The sequence below is a fragment of the Dermochelys coriacea genome, chromosome 3 (genome assembly GCF_009764565.3).
Source record: "Dermochelys coriacea isolate rDerCor1 chromosome 3, rDerCor1.pri.v4, whole genome shotgun sequence".
NCBI classification, from domain to species: Eukaryota; Metazoa; Chordata; order Testudines; family Dermochelyidae; genus Dermochelys; species Dermochelys coriacea.
In genome coordinates this window covers 177588923-177608391 of record NC_050070.1, presented here as the reverse complement: position 1 = coordinate 177608391, position 19469 = coordinate 177588923, and the positions used below count along the sequence as shown (strand labels likewise).

The 19469-nt window shown below is 42.3% G+C and overlaps 1 protein-coding gene across 1 annotated transcript in view; it reads right to left on the bottom strand.

Moving 5' to 3' along the window:
• Positions 1-19314, bottom strand: part of EPAS1 (endothelial PAS domain protein 1) — a 141104-nt gene extending 121790 nt beyond the window's left edge. Inside the window, exon 1 of the mRNA XM_038396641.2 lies at positions 16746-19314. Within this exon, the coding sequence (XP_038252569.1) occupies positions 16746-16774 (29 nt within the window). The 5' untranslated portion in view covers positions 16775-19314. The remainder of the gene's footprint in view (positions 1-16745) is intronic.
• Positions 19315-19469: the final 155 nt, after the last annotated feature.

The window sequence follows — 19469 nt, the reverse complement described above, 5'->3', positions numbered from 1 at the left end:
GCATCTGTACCTGCTTATATTCCACTTTCAGGTTAAAAGAAAAGGAGTACTTGTGGCACCTTAGAGACTAACAAATTTATTAGAGCATAAGCTTTCGTGAGCTACAGCTCACTTCATCGGATGCATTTGATGCATCCGATGAAGTGAGCTGTAGCTCACGAAAGCTTATGCTCTAATAAATTTGTTAGTCTCTAAGGTGCCACAAGTACTCCTTTTCTTTTTGCGAATACAGACTAACACGGCTGCTACTCTGAAACTTTCAGGTTAGTACATGCCTATGTAAATAGGGTATTCTCTTTTTCTGAATCATTTGTAGAATATATAGCTCTACTATGTAAAAACCTGTGGCACTGTTAAGACAACTTGATAGTAGAAAGGAAGTTTTTATAGAAATACCCCTCTGGTTAGTAATGGCAATAACATATCCATCAAATCACTTTAAGAGGAAAATACAGTAACTGTAAGAAAATAAAAGTCTTCAGTTATAACAACAATGTTATTACAGCTGTAGCACTGAAGAGTTCATCAGGGGCTGAACAAAGCTGCCAGAGATTCTGCTGTCAGACTAAAAACAGTGATCCGGCAACTTTGGGTTAGCATTTTAAGAGCATGGGTTTAGTTGTCAAAATCAGTGTCGGGTGAGAAAGATACTGTGTCAAAACCAAACACCTACATTTTCTTAACTGCAGGAACCACATTGTCCCACTAGAGCCAGATGTTGCCTTCAGTATGACCACAAAAAGAGGATCTCCTCCATGCAGGAGCTCGCCCATCCTATGTGGAGGGGTCAGCTGCCTCCACTGACTTTCCCCAGGCGGCTTCAGAGAAGGGTGAGAAGTGGCTGGGTTAGGCCACCTGCAAATTCCCTGGGAAAAGCAGCACAGTCCTTGTCCCATGGATCCTCCTTTATGGCAGGGATCCTCATTAAAAGGGGGAATCCTAAGGACAGCCAGAACCAGAGATAATCAGGGGCACAAGGCCTTCATGCTGACAACCCTCCCTTCCTGGGAATCAGTGAGGTTCAGTGGCAGACTTTACAGTTCATTCCTGTAGGGCAGCGGGCAGGGAGAGAGGCAGGAAGTGGCGGCCAGCACATCCCTCAGCCCGCACCGCTTCCCGCAGCCCCCATTGGCCTGAAGCAGCAAACCGCGGCCAGTGGGAGCAGCAATCCGCGGCCAGAGGAAGCGGCGATCGCCGAACCTGCGAACGCTGAAGGTAAACAAACCATCCCGGCCCGCCAGCAGATTTCTCTGATGGGCCACATGCCAAAAGTTGCCAATCCCTGATCCTCTTAGTAAAATCCATGCCATAGTGCTCACCAATTTTTTCATTCCAATAAAAGTACTGCCTTAAAAATTCATAGCACAATATAGCCCTCAGATCCAAATCCTGGAGTCCTTTACTCAGAGCATACCCAAGCAAGTTCTGAATTCAAGACTTCACCCTACAATTCTGTGCATCATTTTACTAATCAGAAGATTATTTACAAAGCCTTCTTGCTCCTATTGAATTCAGTGGGAGCAGCAGCAAGCCAGTACTATATGTAGTTATCTCGTGGGCTCCAATAAGTGGAATTATATCCTCTATATGAGACTGACAATGATCAAGAATGCTCCCAGACTACTGCACTGGGCAGCACAATATGGGGAGGAGGTGACCAGCCCTCTGTGGAGAAAGAAGTGGTTCAGGACTATTTTTAGAAAATCTGGACCAACACAAGACCATGGGGCCGGATGCGCTGCATCGGAGGGTGCTAAAGGAGTTGGCGGATGTGATTGCAGAGCCATTGGCCATTATCTTTGAAAACTCATGGCAATCAGGGGAGATCCCAGATAACTGGAAAAAGGCTAATGTAGTGTCCACTTTTAAAAAAGGGAAGGAGGAGGATCCGGGGAACAAAAGGTCAGTCAGCCTCACCTCAGTCTCCGGAAAAATCAGGGAGCAGATACTCCAGGAATCAATTCTGAAGCACTCTGAGGAGAGGAAAGTGATCAGGAACAGCCAGCATGGATTCACCAAAGGCAAGTCATGCCTGACTAATCTAATTGCCTTCTATGATGAAATAACTGGCTTTGTGGATGAGGGGAAAGCAGTGGACATGTTATTCCTTGATTTTAGCAAAGTTTTTGATACTGTCTCCCACAGTATTCTTGCCAGCAAGTTAAAGAAATTGGACTGGATGAATGGACTATAAGGTGGATAGAAAGCCTAGATTGTCAGGCTCAATGCGTAGTGATCAATGGCTCCATGTCTAGTTGGCAGCTGATATCAAGCGGAGTGCCCCAAGGGTCAGTCCTGGGGCCGGTTTTGTTCAATATCTTCATTAATGATCTGGAGGATGGCATGGACTGCACCCTCAGCAAGTTTGCAGATGACACTAAACTGGGAGAAGCGGTAGATATGCTGGAGGGTAGGGATAGGATACAGAGGCACCTAGACAAATTAAGAGGATTGGGCCATAAGAAATCTGATGAGGTTCAACAAGGACAAGTGCAGAGTCCTGCACTAAGGATGGAAAAATCCCATGTACAACTACAGACTAGGGATCGAATGGCGAGACAGCAGTTCTGCAGAAAAGGACCTAGGGGTTACAGTGGATGAGAAGTTGTATATGAGTCAACAGTGTGCCCTTGTTGCTAAGAAGGCTAACGGCATTTTGGGCTGTATAAGTAGGGGCATTGCCAGCAGATCAAGGATGTGATCATTCCCCTCTATTCAACATTGGTGAGACCTCATCTGGAGCACTGTGTCCAGTTCTGGGCCCCACACTACAAGAAGCATGTGGAAAAATTGGAAAGCATCCAGTGGAGGGCAACAAAAATGATTAGGGGACTGGAACACATGACTTATGAGGAGAGGCTGAGGGAACTGGGATTGTTTAGTCTGCAGAAAAGAAGAATGATGGGGGATTTGATAGCTGCTTTCAGCTACCTGAAAGGGGGTTCCAAAGAGGATGGATCTAGACTGTTCTCAGTGGTAGACGACAGAACAAGGAGTAATGGTCTCAAGTTGCAGTGGGGGAGGTTTAGGCTGGATATTAGGAAAAACTTTTTCATTAGGAGGGTGATGAAGCATTGGAATGCGTTACCTAGGGAGGTGGTGGAATCTCCTTCCTTTGAGGTTTTTAAGGCCTGGTTTGACAAAGCCCTGGCTGGGATAATTTTAGTTGGGGATTGGTCCTGCTTTGAGCAGGGGGTTGGACTAGATGACCTCCTGAGGTCCCTTCTAACCCTGATATGATTCTATAATTGTACAATAGCAGTATATAAAATCTAACTAGACACAGCAGCCTCATATGCTGTGCCACAGAAAATGCTTTAGAGTGTGAAGCAAGTTGCAGTTAGAATTAAAATGATTGTGATGGCTTAAGTTTGATCTGTAAGCAATAGCACATTTTCCATTATATATAAAGCCAGTCAAATTACTGTATTTTAATGTCACATCAAAGATCTTCAAAGTACTGTGACAATAAGCAGAGTTGATAATGTCAAGAATTCACTCATACAGAGGGTAATATAATTGTGAATGCACAGGCCTTGGAGATTCACTGATAATAACTGGAGTGTTATAACAAGAGTGATATTTAAAGGATTGGTCTGTGGTTTATCATACAAATGCATTGTTAAATGCAAGCGAAAATGAACTGAGTGTTACTCAGAGATTAAGTGCAGTGACTATGCTACCATTTATTGTGGCCATTATGTTCCTCTGGTGAAATAAAATACAGGGAATCTTGTTCCATTACATTTATAAAAGCTCCTTCATAACCACTAACATGTGACCTTCATACTTCTCTATCTTAATACTAAGTAAACATTTGTTGTGCAAGTGCACAAAATGTGTGTTCTAAAGGTAAACTACAGTATATCAACAATTTAAGTGCTATTAAACCCATTTATTTCAAAATTCTTATGACCATTAAGTGATTTTTCACTGTGTGCACACAAAAAAAAAAAAAAATAATTAATTAAAGGCTCCAAGAACATAAAATTGCAAGGGCTTTATGCTGCAGGAAAACGAGCTTAATAATGCACATTAGTTTTCATGAAATACTGTAGAGTATTTCAAGTAGACAGTAGCTGTTTTGTAAATTACAGTGTACTATGTACAAGGAAACCTATTTTAGGGGATTGACAAAAATTGGTTCTTAAAGAAAGCGGTCTCCTAAATAAATAGTGGATACCAGATGTACTAAGTATGTTTGTGGATACTATTGTTCCAGGTTTCCTATGGCAGAAACTTACTTAGGTAAGGTAGCCATTTGTATAAGTATGAGAATATAAGTATTGTATGAAGTAGTTTTGTTTGCTTGCTTGCATTCTTAGAAACTGAATCTAGAATTATTAGTCTATATTTTAATTATTTAGAAACTTTGTGATGTTTCTTCATTAATTTTGCACTATTTTTCTTCATCTTGAATGCTTCAACATTCAGAAACTATATTCAGCAGCAAATGATGTTCATTTATCTTTAATGCTATGCTTATAATCATATTTGTTTTATCTTTTAACAACAATAATGAAAATATTCATATATTCTAAGGGCTGAACGGACCATAATGACCATCTAGACCAGTGGTTCTCAAACTTTTTTCTTCGCAGACCACTAGAAAATTGCTAAGGGTCTCGGCGGACCACTTAGTGATCTTTCCAAATGTTGTTTGTACTATTAGCTAACTACTGCAAAGCGATTTAGGTAAAAGCGCTATATAAAAAATCCATAATAATAATTAAAGTTTTTTTGTTCTACAAATAAAAGCACGCAACTCATATTTTAATATTGGTAGTCTTACCTTTCTAATGCGATGGATGTGTCCTCTCTCCCCCGCCGCGGCAGCCCCCAAGCTGAGGCTGGGAAGGAGGGGAGTCTCTCCCCAGCAGCACCAGCCCTGGAGCTGGGGACAGTCACCTCTTTCTCTGGTCACCACAGCCCTGCACATCCCAAATTCCCCAACCCCTTCTTCTCACCCCACTGCCCCCTCCCACCTATTCCCTATTCCCCCCAAGGCCACCACCTCAGCTTACATGTGCATCTTCTCCAGAGTCCAGGCACCTAATTAGTGGAGCCACTGCTGTGCAGCTCCACTAATTAGGTGGGTGGCCCTTCAGTCTCTTGTGTGCAGGCACCCAGGCGCACACCTTAGAGGGAACTATCCACAGACCATCTGAATGGAGGTCGGACCACAGTTTGAGAACCTCTGATCAAGACTGACCTCCTTCATAACACAGTCCAAAGACGCTCACCCAATAATTTCTGCATCAAACCTCCTGTCTTCTGTTTGAGAGACTGCATACCTTTTAGAAAGACATTGTGTCCAGACTCAAAACTGCAAGTGATGGAGAATCCACATCCCTAAGTTAGTTGTTCTAATGGTTAATTACAAATTTGTGCCTTATTTCCAGTCTTAATTTGTCTATCTTCAGCCTCCAAATATGTTTTCAGACTCAGATAATGGGGTGCTTAAATATTTACAATAGATAATGTTCATATTTTATTGGTTGCAAGGAAGTTTCTAACAATTCTGCTAATTTTATTACCACATATACCTTCAGACCGCTAGCTAATAATAATTTAATACAGTTACTTGAAGTTTGTAGATATTGCTTAATTTTAAAAAATCTTCATGTATCTAATTTTATCTTTTCCTTAGACAATACAATTGCATTTTCTAAAATGAGAAGGGACAGTTCAAAATTCAAAGTCCATTGTTAAGGAAAAGGCTTTTAAAAGAAATGTCAATTAAGTATGTGCAACTGACATATCTAAAATGTATAAAAACACTGTGGTATTCTAGTTTCTGATCCTGCCACATGCTGCACAATAGGAAGAAAAGAACAGGAAAGGAGTCAATGGAAAGGCAATGAAGTCACAGTAGAAGTTGAAGGTGCTGATTAATATAGAGAGGTGCACAACATTTCACATCATTAGGTACCTAATTCAGACTTTTTATTTTCTGAAAAACAATTATAAAGACCCAGTAGCTAACAGATAGTGAAAAAAAATGAGTGACTAATTTATATAGCGTCTCTCATGAATATCAGTACACTACAGAATATAGTATGCACAGGGATTGAAGCGGATTGTGGCAACTATTCTACACCATCAAAAACCACACAACTTCATTTGGTCAAAATGATCATCTAGTTGTGTTCCTGTCCAACTGGGAGAACAGGCATCCAGCTGCCTTTGGATTCAATAGACTTCAAATTGCTGTTGGAGATGATACACTGAAAGAGTTGAAGAACTACTCATAACATGCAATCTTCATATAATATGAAGGTTGATCATCAAAGCAACAGCCCAACAACAAGGAAGAAAACCCAATACCTACATTGCTCATGTTATTAAAATGAAAGCTTACGGAAATTTAAGTTGACATGCTATCCTTTTTATAAGAAATAATCAATTAAAACAGTTTCCTTTCTATTGATCTTGGAGTCTTAAGACCCACTTCATTCAGCACTTATATTAGCTTCCTAGCATCTATGGATTTGATACACTACTATTGGGTTTTTTTCTAAAGATTTTAAAACTTAGGGACAGATGTCCTTGATGTAATAAAGATTCAGCTCCCTAAGCCTTTATTCCGCCATGTGTCTGTGATTATTGCAACTAGTACAATTACACTTTTTAGAAAGGGGAGTTCTTGAAAAGTGCCATAACCATCTTTCCTGCATGTACACTCAGGAAAAATACAGTTATAAGCAAGATGTAAATTGACCCTAGTTTTCTCAATGACAAGTATTGACTTAAAAGCTTAATGATACTGCTCAATTAACAGAACTACACCAGCTGGGGATCTGGCCCCAGCTTTTTAAGTCATTTAGGTACACTATTTCATATATGGCCCTAATTTTATAAACTCAACCTAGGGATCATAATTAAGAAGTGCAATTTGGCCTGCTTCGTAGACAGAATTTGACATGCTTGATGCTGATATTTTCCTTCTTTGAGAATTATTTAACTAATATCAACTTCACATACCAGACTACTTTTATAGATGAGAAACATTTTAATAATTCTGACTTTTTCACATTTTGCTCCTTAATGAGGGACAGAGGGGCACAAGCTCTTGAGCAGTAGATTTTTTAAAGCTTGCTTTTACTTCTAATATATTTTGTTACACATGTGAATTACTAAGGACTTTTAGAAAAAAACATTGTATTTATTTCTGTTTCGGCTATGTATATTCTTAAAGGGTTCGAAGGCAAATGTTAAATTTGAGATTGAAAATGCAAAACTATTAGATCCCTCCTTTGCTTCTAATTGGCTTGCAATATAAATAAATACAGTGTAGAATCAAGATACTGGTCATTATTATTGTTGATATACAGAGCAGAGTATGTTTGCCTACATATTAGCTGGAATGAAACAGGGGGAAAAAAACCCTACAGAAACTATCTACTGTCCCCTTAAAAAACAATACAAATCAAAACATTCTGCTTCTGCCCAGATGCCCAAAACTGTTCATAAAGCTGCAATAATCCAATATTAATCTCACAACCACAAGTTAAAATAGAACATTTGTAACGTTTTCTGAACTTTTGGGACAATCTTTTGGAGGCAACACCCTAAACATTCCATTAATCAAAGAAAACTGATGACTCCACATAATCATACATACAGGAAGGGTCAAGATCAGGGCACCTCTTTGATTGAAGACCAGACACAAAAAATTCAACTAAAAGCAGCTTTGCTTTTTGTTAGACAAAACATTTAATGAGCTTCTATAGAATGAAATATTGAATATTTGCCATGTTATGTAATGTGATGGACAATTGAGCACAACGGATATTATATCCTACCTCAAATTCTTTATAAAAACAGCCTAAAAGTTACAAATCTAAATGTTTTAATATCTAAAACGGCACACAGAGTTTGCAAAGGACTGTTTGTGGTACAATTCTTAACAATTGAAAAAATTTCTAGAGCTAAATACAATCATGCAGGCAAAAGAGCCAAAATCATAATTAAATTTAGGCTAACATACTAAAAAGTATAATTAAATATGGCTAATTTGAGATACTAGCTGTTATCAGCCAACTGGTCTACTGTACGTCATAAAACAAATACTGTATTCTACAGTGCTATTGGAAAGCAGAATTATACAATTTCACTCATTTTTCTTTTATACAAAAAGGAAACTTGGCAGTTGTGAATAATCTTGCAAGTCTAATAAAAAGTGAATATCATCTCTAAGTGACTAAGCTCTTACTAGCACCAGCTAGTTAAAAAAATTGCTCCAACTAATGTTTAATCAGCTACTGAACATAGCACAAGACTAACAGATAAGATTTATCTCAAGGAAGTAACATAAAAAACTGCACCTGTATAGTGTACCATATTTGCATTTTGTTTTAATCTACAATGGTATGTCCTGGCTATTGGCATATACTTCATGCCCTACACTATGCCATAAAGTGAAATGCACATTCAGAATTTTATCCCAGCATGTATGTATGATGTATAAGCAAGCACACTAATATTTAAAAGAATATCCTGATCACTGCACTTCATTATTAACAGATCTAAATGGAAAGAGCATTTCTGTGTATAGAATTAACTATTTGTTTGCAGTGTTATTATAGCTGTGTTGGTCTCAGGACATTAGGGGGACAAGGTGGATGATGTAATGTCTTGTATTGGACCAATTTCTATTAATTAAAGAGACAAGCATTCAAGTTGACACAGAGGTCTTCTTCACATCTGGGAAAAGTATTCAGTGACACAGCTAGATACAAAGTGGAATAGATTGTTTAGCATAAGAAGTTAACATGTTGTAAGAGACCATTCAAGGAGAAATCTGCAGTTAACACCTCTCCAGTCATAGGCAGGACACAGGCGGGTTAGTGGGTTATAGATTGTTGTAATAAGCCATAAATCCAGTGTCTTCATTAAATCCATGATTTTTAGTGTCTAACAAATTTATTAATTTAAGTTCTCAGGCTCATCCTTTGAAGGTTGTACAGGTTTCCTTTGAGAATAAGGACTGAGAGGTCAGACACAGAGTGAGCATTTTGTGAAAAATGTTCACCCACAGGTGATATTGTGGTTTTGTCTTTTCTATTTGTGTTCATTCAAGAGCATAATAATTGTCTTGTTTCACCCACACAGTTGTTACTGGTTTCAGAGTAGCAGCCGTGTTAGTCTGTATTCGCAAAAAGAAAAAGGAGTACTTGTGGCACCTTAGAGACTAACAAATTTATTAGAGCATAAGCTTTCGTGAGCTACAGCTCACTTCATCGGATGCATTTGGTGGAAAAAACAGAGGAGTTACTGGGACATTTAGTGCAGTGGATGAGGTATATCACATGTTTTGAGTGACAAATGTAGGACCTATGGATCTTGAAAGGTATGTTGTTAGGCATGCTGATCATCATACCAGTGGGATATGTCTGCTGGTTTTGCATCTGTTAGGGCAAGGTACTTTGTCCTCTTATTGCAGAGGTGTTAATTACTCACTTTACCTGGAATGGGTCTCTTACAACAGTGGTCCTCAACCGGGGGCAAATGTATCCCTGGGGGTATTCAGAGGTCTTCCAGGGAGTACCATCATCAACTCATCTAGATATTTGCTTAGTTTTACAACAGGCTTCATAAAAAGCACTAGCAAAGTCAGTACAAACTAAAATTTCATATGCACAATAACTTGTTTATATTGCTCTATATACTGTACATTGAAATGCAAGTACAATATTTATATTCCAGTTGATTTATTTTATAATTATATGGTAAAATATGAGAAAGCAAGCAATTTTTCAGTAAGTGTGCTGTGACACTTGTGTATTTTTGTGTCTGATTTTGTAAGTAAGTAGTTTTTAAGTGAGGTGTAACCTGCGGGTACACAAGACAAATCAGACTCCTGAAAGAGGTACAGTAGTCTTAGTATTCAGAGTAGCAGCCGTGTTAGTCTGTATTCGCAAAAAGAAAAGGAGTACTTGTGGCACCTTAGAGACTAACAAATTTATGTAGTCTTAGTAGCCACTGTCTTACAACATGTTAACTCTCATGATAAACAAATCTGCTCCACCTTGTATTTAGCTGTGACACTTGGGTGTGTCTACACTGCAATAAAACACTTGTGGCATGCCTGTGTCAGTCAACACAGGCTAATGGGGCTATAAAACTGCAGCCAGTGTAGATGTTCGGGCTTGGGCTGGCGGCCAGGATCTGGAACCCAGCAAGTGGGGAGGGTGCCAGAGCCCAGGATCCAGCCTGAGCCCGAACATTTATACCACAGTTTTGTAACCCCTCAGCCCAAGCCCTGTTAACCTGAGTCAGCTGACACAGGCCAGCAGCAGTGTTTTATTGCAGTATAGACATACCCTCTGAGTACCTTTCCCAGACTTGAAGACGAGCTCTGTATAAGCTTGAAAGCTTGTCTCTTTCGCCAACAGAAGTTGATCCAGTAAAAAAAATATTACCTCACCCACCTTTTCATTATAGAATTTACTGTATTTAAAATAATCTGCCTTTATTACTGTGCCTCATTGGCCATCAGTACCTTTACCTGATATTTCACAGCTTGAGAGGGGTCAAATGAACCAAAATGAAATAGCCTTGCAGAGAAAAAAACCTATTTTTTTAGGTCATGTAGCAAGATGCACAATATAAAGAAAGCTATTATAATGCGTTTCAGCCTAGACTTGAGCATTGTAGTTCAACCACCACATTTGGAAAAAACTACAACTGAGTGAGAAAGTACAGTTCTATGCTCACATTTGAAATATGAATTTCAATTCACTGCACAACTTCCTTTCACTCTTTGCAAATCAGACTATTATGCTGGTAACAAACAGCCCAATCCTTCAGTGCTTACTCATACAAGTGCTATAATTCCATTGACTTTAATGGGACTACCTACACCAGTAAGAACTGCTTCCAGGAATAAAGGTTGTTGAGGATCTGGCTCTACAGAACCCGGGTTTCAAAGGCAATACTCCAGTACTTTCCCCCCCTCTCTGCATAACTTGTAAAACTCTTAAAGGTAGGAAAATAAATTTTTGTTCACTGAAAGTTTATAATTATTTGTAGATAGGTCAATTTTTTGCATTTAGTGGAAGTTCTTAAAAACACAGTTAAAGAATTCATAGTGCACAACAGCCCTTGTTTTGAAATTTATACATTGGAATTTCCAGATGTGAGAATGCTGCATCATAAAATTAGATGTGCTATAGAAAGCAAGAGGAGATTCATTATTTAGATTTATGACAAGGTCCCTAAATATGAAGGATACCATAATAACAGAATTCCAGTACTGAAGCCTTCCATAGTATCCAAACCGGGTGAATATATAATAACTGCGGATAAGAACAGGTTATTAGAAAATGCAATGTTTTTTGACAAACAGAAAATCAAAATGAGGTATTCCACTCAAAGATGCCAGATTTTAGCATTCATCCTGTGAGTGGGTTTGAATTTTGACAGAAACAGTGTTTGTGAAGTCAAAAGTATGTATAACTTGGCAGAAACCACAACAATTTTAGTAGTCTCACAAATGTCAACAGATGACCACATTCTGCACAGTTATCAGGGTGAAATCCATTCAACCTGTATGAAGTCCAAATATTTGGGCTGTGAGTGGAATGAATAGTGGCTGGGAAACTGAAACCCACCCCTTCTAATTGGATGTGGGTGCCACTGAAGTCTATGGGACTTGGTTTCTGACAATTGGATTAGTTCTTTTGTGAGTAAGGATTTGCAGGCTACTATTGATGGTAAAGCTCTTAGGACGTTCTCTGATTAAAGAAAAATTCTCATTGACCTCAGTTGTGCAGAATCAATCCCTTAAGGGAGAGATCAATGGGAATTGAAGGCACAAAGTATCTCAGGAGAATTTCTTGGCACTTAGCAGTATCAAGCTTTAAATATTAATAGAAAGCATTCAGTTATCTAGTCATAGTTGAATAGGGATATTTAAGTATCAGATGTTTGGTCTTTTGGTCAGTTTTTTCACACCCTGTCCCCCTCCCCCTCTAGCATCACGCAGCATCTAAAAATTTGCACGGCTTGTTAAAAAAAAAGTCTGACTTAATGGCACTATACTAAACAATCACTAAGACTTTTCTGCAGACATTGTGGAGGAGGGAATCATGAAATAATCATATAAAAGTACACTTAAAAATCACTACTACCAGTAACACATGCATATTTCTCATAGTCTAAATTGTTCATTTTCTCAACTTGAAAAATCTCTGGTAGTTTTTTTTCCAGCAATCTGTGTTCCAAATGAATTTATCAGGAAACATCAAACAAGCATCATCAATGTTCACTTTGAGCAAAAGAACAGTTTTGACAGTGTCGGCACTCATTCGCTTTACTCCAAAGACTGTTCCACACTAAATCCTATCCTAGCTAGGAATCAAGCTAATAATACTGTAGCAACAAATGAACTAAAGGCAATAAAGCATTCATATAAAAGTAACAAATGAAAATATATTAAGTTTCAATTGGCTATGCAGAATATTCCTGTACATACATACATTCATACACACACACACACACACACACACCCCTGCAATACTGAACTAGATACATGACCTTTCATCTCATCTCACCTCTATTACACCCCTTAGAAGTAGATAAGTATTATTACCCTACTTCTGAGATATGGAAATTGGCACAAGAATGTCAAGTGATTTATTTAAGATCACACTTGAGTCAGTGGCACAGCCAGTAAATTAGAACCCAGATCTCCTAAATTTCAGTTTTCTGCTGTATCTAAAGTATATTCTAAGGCACTTTAGAGAGAGAAAAGCAGAAAGTGCAGTAGCCCTCAACCGCCAGTAGTGCACCGCTTTCATCTTCCGACCCTGAGCCTTAAACCTGCATCATCTGTGGCAAGACCTGCCCCTTGAGAACTGAACTTTTTAGCCACTCTCAATGCTGCAGCATGACACATAGTAACTGAACTGCTTTGGCAATTACACCATTGTCTCGAGATAGTTGCCATCTATGGGTATGTCTATACTGCAAAACACCTAGCTGAGCCCAGACATCTACATTGCAATATTACAGCCCCATCACAGGCTATTGCAGTGTAGTCATATTCTAAGATTCGCTTAGTTTCAAAGTTCTCTGTGTACTAGACTGTGCTCATTCCCTTATAGTTTTAGGTGATTAAGAGTGATTTTTTTTTGTTAAAAACTGTGATATAACTATCTTTCATTAAAATTGTGAATTTTCAGTCTGAACATTATTTCAGCCCTTTATTAAACACAAACACACTTTACTGTAGCATAATTTTTTTCACTCTTCCCTTCAAAGCGGAATTATGAGGGTACATAATATTATTCATACTTCATTCTTTGCATAGAATGTTAACTAATATGTAGAACAAATGTGCAGTTAAGATAAAGTATATAGCCCTAATAAATTAATATCTGATATGCTGATGGTTCTAAAAATACAATATAAAGTTATCCCGTGCAATAATTTTCAAACTGCTCATAGTGTAGCTCAGTCAATGATCTGGAGCTAGTGCACACATTAAAATGAAATATTAAATACAATTTTTAGAAGCTTAGTATATCAGTAAATAAAACAACTATATATGAACAATGGCAAGATAAGGTATTTCCTTCATAAATTACAGCTTTTATTTACATATTTCTGTATTCAGTGACAAAAGTCAATCTTGCAAACACTGATAGCATAAAATAGCTTGAATATCTCAACACATAGGTCAATCCTGCAATTTTTTCATCACTTGGATAGTCTTTACGCATGCAAGTACTCTCACTGATTTCACGAGTTAAATTTCTGCCAGTTTTGCACTATAGTTCCTAATTTCTTTCCCTTTGTTTTCACCTGTAACATGTGTAATACAGAGCACCAAACAATTTGTATTAAGATTCAGTAGGGAAATTGTTCTCAGTGGTAATTACAGAGTTTGACTACCTGGATTTCTGTTTTCCTTGGACATATTACTATGATTTAATTAAATCTCTACTTTACACCTTCTTGCGACAAAAAGTATTTAATAAGAGTAAGATAGAAACACCTAGCCAATAACTTGCCCAGCACATTCCCAGAACCCTCAACTCTAAGTGAAATGATTGGTAGTTAAAACACTCCATGACCCTCAGATCCTATATTAAATTCTGGTATTTCATCAGATCCCCAAAATTATGAGGCCACCTACACAGTACACCCTCAGTACATCATATGTTGAGATTTATCAGCAATATAAAATTAATAAATGTTTACATAACATGTAAAACTATACTCATATAATTGTAATTATGAAGCATGTTTTGTTAAAATTCCTTCCTTCTAAAACACCATCTTCAACTGAAAAAATAAATTACCTAATTGACATTAGAGATAATAAATCTTGTTTTAAATTGCATTAGCTTAATCCCCGAAAACTAATGAACTAAATAACCCTGAATTTGAGAACTAGTATTTGTTGTTGACTGTGGTCTTCATATGTGCATGACTTTAATTTCAAAATCACCAGCTATGGTGTAGTTATGTATTTTTAATTATATTGTTCTCTCTTCTTTGTATGAGGAAGATTGATACCCACCAGAAGGGTGGGTACTTTCCCACTTTGCAGATGATAGGGTTTTTTTTAAAGGGAGTAGGATGGAGCAAGAAAGTGGGAGTAAATGGAATGGAGTGGGGGAGAGAAAGGGTGAGACCTTAGCCCAGGAGTGGGTGAGCGTGTTAAGCTGGCCCCCGAGCTCCCAGCGGTGTCTGGGGCTCAGCCGTGGGCCACACCACATGGCTCATCCCACTGCCAGGACTCTGGATTGGGGGCCGCACCACGCAGTTTGGCCCTGCTCCGGTGTGTCAGCCGGGAGCCACACCATGCAGCTCCTGGAAGCCGGGCATGGCCCCAGTCTGGCTCCTATGTGCTCCAATGGCCCCCTCCAGCGCTCCAATCAAGCTGCAGGTGCGATGCCTGCGGATGGGGCAACGTGGAGAGCCGCCTGGGCGTGCCTCCACGTAGGAGCCGGAGAACGTCATGCCACTGCTTCCAGGAGCCTCAAGCGCTGCTCAGAGCCCGCACCCCGAGCCTCTCCCCACACCCCAACCCTCTGCCCCAGCCCTGATCCCACTCCTGCTCTCCAAACCCTTCGATCCCAGCCCGAAGCATCCTCCTGCACCCCAAAGCTCTCATTCCCAGCCCCACCCTAGAGCCCACACCCCCAACCAGAGCCCTCATCCTCTCCCACACCCCAACCCCAATTGTGTGAGCATTCATGGCCCGCCAATACAATTTCTATTCCCCAGGGTGGCCCTCAGGCCAAAAAGGTTTGCCCACCCCTGCCTTAGCCTCTGGGTGTCAGAGACCTCCCCGATGCAGCCAATCAGAAAACAGAGAGCTGAACATTTCCCAGTGCCGCTAATCAGAGCGCCCCTACCAGGATATTCACTTTCAATGCAACCAAAGTGCAGGCTCTCCCCAAGAAAGGGATTGACTCCACCCCGAGCTCAACTCCCTCGAGCAGCAGCTGCGGAGGAGAGCCGCTCAGTCAGCGTTCCAGCCAACGCTTGGGCTAAATGCTGCTCAGTTACACGGGACTTCATCCGGATTTCCTCTGCCCCCTTAAGGGGCACGAGTCCACATTCACAACCGGTGTAACTGAGACCAGCCGAGCCGACGGCCCCGTGTCTCCCTGCTGGCCCCCGCGCTCGCCGAAAGTCCCATTAGGAAAACAACACAGGGTACTTATCTACTGAGACTCCAGCCCGGTTCCTATAAACCATGGGGATGGATTAATGCGGAACCTGTATTTTGGTTTATATCCCTAAAACCACACTGGGGAACCCAGGTGGAAAACGGGGATATATTGCTAACGCGCTCTCCTGGGGAAGCGGCGGAGTATCTATTACATGTTTCCCTGTAGCTCCCATGGACGCATGGAAGTAAAGGCTGGATCCTCACGACTGCATATGTTACGTTTCCCTATAATGTACATGACATCACGAGGAGCTTTTGAAACCACCTACTTTGGAGATCACGTTTACAGGGAAATCGTTCATCCTGGTAAATCCCTTCCGCCCTATTCAGTGCAACCAACTCAACCCACCTGCTGGGTGGGTTTTTCATCCTTCACCGCCCGTGGGGAACTAACTTTTTGTAACCTGCGGCACCAACCCATCTTGGACACGAGTTAAGTTTGCTAGAGCAGCTACAGAGTGAGAAAGGAAGGAGCAGGGCTGCGACCACCCTGGTCCCCATTTGGTGTAAAGTGTTTGTTTTGCTGTGAGCGGTTTGAGGGGAGGAAGGGGATCTTTGCTGCCCTGCTGAAATGACCTCTCCCCTCGCGGCTGCGGCCACCAGCCAAGACCATTCACTGCCAAGCAACATTTTTTCCTGCCTCGAGCCCTCTCAGAGCCGGATCCCGCGCCCCTGCAGTCAATGGCATTACTACCAGGAGCTCCCAACTATTTGCTGCTGGATCCCTAAAGCGCCAGCTTGGGTAGTTTTGGTAGCAGCGGCGGGCGGCTCCCGCCTGAAAGCATCCCGAGTGCCCGCCGGGGAGCAGCAGCCCCAGGACCTGGAGCAGCCTCCGGCTTGCGGAAGAAATAGTCACCCGGGCAGCGGCAGCTGCGGCCCCTACAGCAGGCGACGAGACACGGTCCTGTCCTTGGGATCGTCATAACTTAGGAGAGTCCCCAACACCTTGCCTCTCCCGGGGCGCCACCGCTGCAGTTACACTGCTCCCACGTTCATTGCACATCCCACCTCCGAGCCTATCCATCCTCCCCCGGCCGCCGCCGCCGCCGCTTACCTTTTCTTTTCCTTGTCAGCCGTCATCATTGAGGCTGCTGCCCCTTGTGCCGCTAAAACCAACTCGGGCTGCCAACTAGGGCTCCTCAGTCACGGCTGTGAGTGTCCTGCTTGCCGATCTCCCCCTCCAAAAACACAGCCGGCAGCCTAGAGATCCCAGGCTTGGAGGGAGGAAGCCGGGTGTCGGGAAGGCCGGGGAATCGCTCGCTCTCTCGCCGCTGACAGCAACGCTGGTGCAACGAGTTGTCCTCGAGGAAAAGGCTGAAGCAACCCTGGCCAGGTCGCCCCTGAGCTGACCATACAGTCTCAGGACACTGCCGAGGATTGTACAGCCCGCCCAGGGGGGAAGGGAGAGAGCGGGTTCCCCCTGGAATCTGAAGCCCTGCCAGAAGAAAGTTCTCACTTTAAAACTTCAGGCTTCCCTGGGCTCCTGGGGGCAGGTTCAGCCTCTTTAGCCCCGTCTCCCGCTCCAGCTGGAGCTGTCGCAGCTCGTTCTCCAATGGGGACGGGAGCTGGCTGAGCCCTCCTCCTCCTCCTCCTCCCCCCGCGTCCACCCAGGCTCCAGCAGGACTTGCTGAGATGAGGTCAACGCCGCCAGAGGCGGCCGAGCGAGCGAGGGAGGGTGGCAGGGCCAGCCAGGAGCGCTCGGGGGACGAGGTGGCGCCTGCCGGAGCCCCAGCCCTGCGGGGGGGGGTCATTTGCCCGGAGGGCTGCGGGAAGCTGGAGTCTTTGCTGCTGCTGCTGCTGCTGCTGCACGACACGCAGCCAGCCCCCTGCCCGCCCCTCGGGCAGCCTGCGGGGGAGGGGGCCCGCGATTGCTTTGCCGGGGGGCAAGTCCCTCCCCGCGGCAGCGCCTGCTCCCGGCCCGGGGGACGGATTTCCCTCCTCCGCGCGGTGCCTTAGCACTTGCTCCGGCGAGCTGGCTGCTTCGCTGACCTCGCCCCGCAGCTCGGAGGTGCGGGGGCCCGCGCTGCTGCCCCGGGCACTCCTCGCCCGTGCCCAGCCAGAGCGGCGGAGGGGGACGGGGGCGAGCTGGCCGCGAACGGCCGCCGGGGAAGGTGGCCGGGAGCACCTGTCAGGTCAGGCAGAAACGTGACTGGGGCTGCAAACGCGGGCTCGGGGATGACTTCTGTCCCTCCCCCTTACACCAGGTCTTTCGCTGGGCGTTCTGTTTGTTTGCTGGCGTGGGGAGAGTGTATCTTACACGAATTGGTTTTTTTGCGCCTGGATGCCCCTGGTCCGGCGGTGTCATCGTTCAGACGCGACCAATCAAGCTACAAGCGCCACGCTTGGGCCTCCTTAATGGACGCGGCTGAGGCCTCCCCTTTGCCTTCAGCTGGCTGCGGCCGCTCCTCCGACGAGGCGCGTCACAGAGGCGCTGCCTCTAATGAATTAAGAAATAGCTATTTTGGCCACGATTCACACAGGCCTCGAGTGGATGTTAGTAGCCTCCATACCGTTGTAGATTTGGGCCTTTGGCATTAAGGTTAAAAGACATGCAGAGGCTATGGGGATGGGGTCATAGCGATGGCTTGCTTTAGCCTGAAGTGTGCTTGGTAAAGTGAAATCCTGTTTTCACCACAGCCCCCACAAGTTGAAATCCAGGACTTTTTAAAAAAAAAAAAAAAATCCTTCCCCCGGACTTGTTCTCACACATTTATCTACTTGGATTTATATCTTAACTAAAAAGCTAGTGCTCTAAGCACTTTCACAAAAATTAAGACTACAGTCCGTATTAATACATCTTTCACAGCAGTAGCCACAAACCCAGCCGCCACTCATCAAGCTCCAAACCAAAATTAGTCAGCCACAGGTTGATTAAAAATACGCTCCCCCCAACTACTAACTCCCAGTGCTTGATTATGCTTCTAAATATTAGTATCGCAAATGAGTGTTCAAAATGAGGGAGGCAAGGGGGGCATGGTGACAGTGCAGGTCACATCTGGAGAGAGTGAGCACTGGACCATAAGTCTGCACAGGCCCTCTGCTTACTGATCTTCCTTCCTCAGACTTATACAGTGGCTTTAAAAAAAATAACCTTATTTTCTTGTTCAAATAAAAACCGCAATAAACTTTTTTTAAAAATTAATATCAGCATGCTTAAGGTCTGCTGGGAAAATAAAGTACTGCGGCTCAACTCCCATGAGCTCCTGCTATGATGTTTTTCAAATTGTATAATTAAATAAGTCTCTGCTGTATCAAAACATTAAATAGGTTGTAGTGTGAGGAAAGTTATTTATCAGCTTAATTGCATTCATAATCTCTAAATAATTCAGTTTAATTTTTTTTAATTAGACAACTCAAACCCAAAACATCTTTTCCTCAGAATAAAAATCACTTATTTTCTTACACTTCACAGTAATGGAAATAATTTGGCATTTTGCCTATAATGGATTATTTCTCTCTTATTCAAAGCTTAGCAGTTTTGCCATGCCATTTCTTTATGTAACCTATTTAAACAACATGTGCATTTCCATATTAGTAATACATCCTGCTCATCTGAAGAGAGCTACCCATGCTTCTACAGCAGCAATCTGATTATGTGGTAACAGTTTCTTATACAACAGAACCTACACAAAAGAAAAACGCAAATATTTAAAACCTAAATAAACTTTGTTAAACAGAATTTGTATGTACAGGGCTAAGTTTAGCCTTCAAGTGATAAAAGAATGCAGCAGGATCAAAGAACCAGTCATTCATTCTCTAGATTAACTTGAGTTCTTGG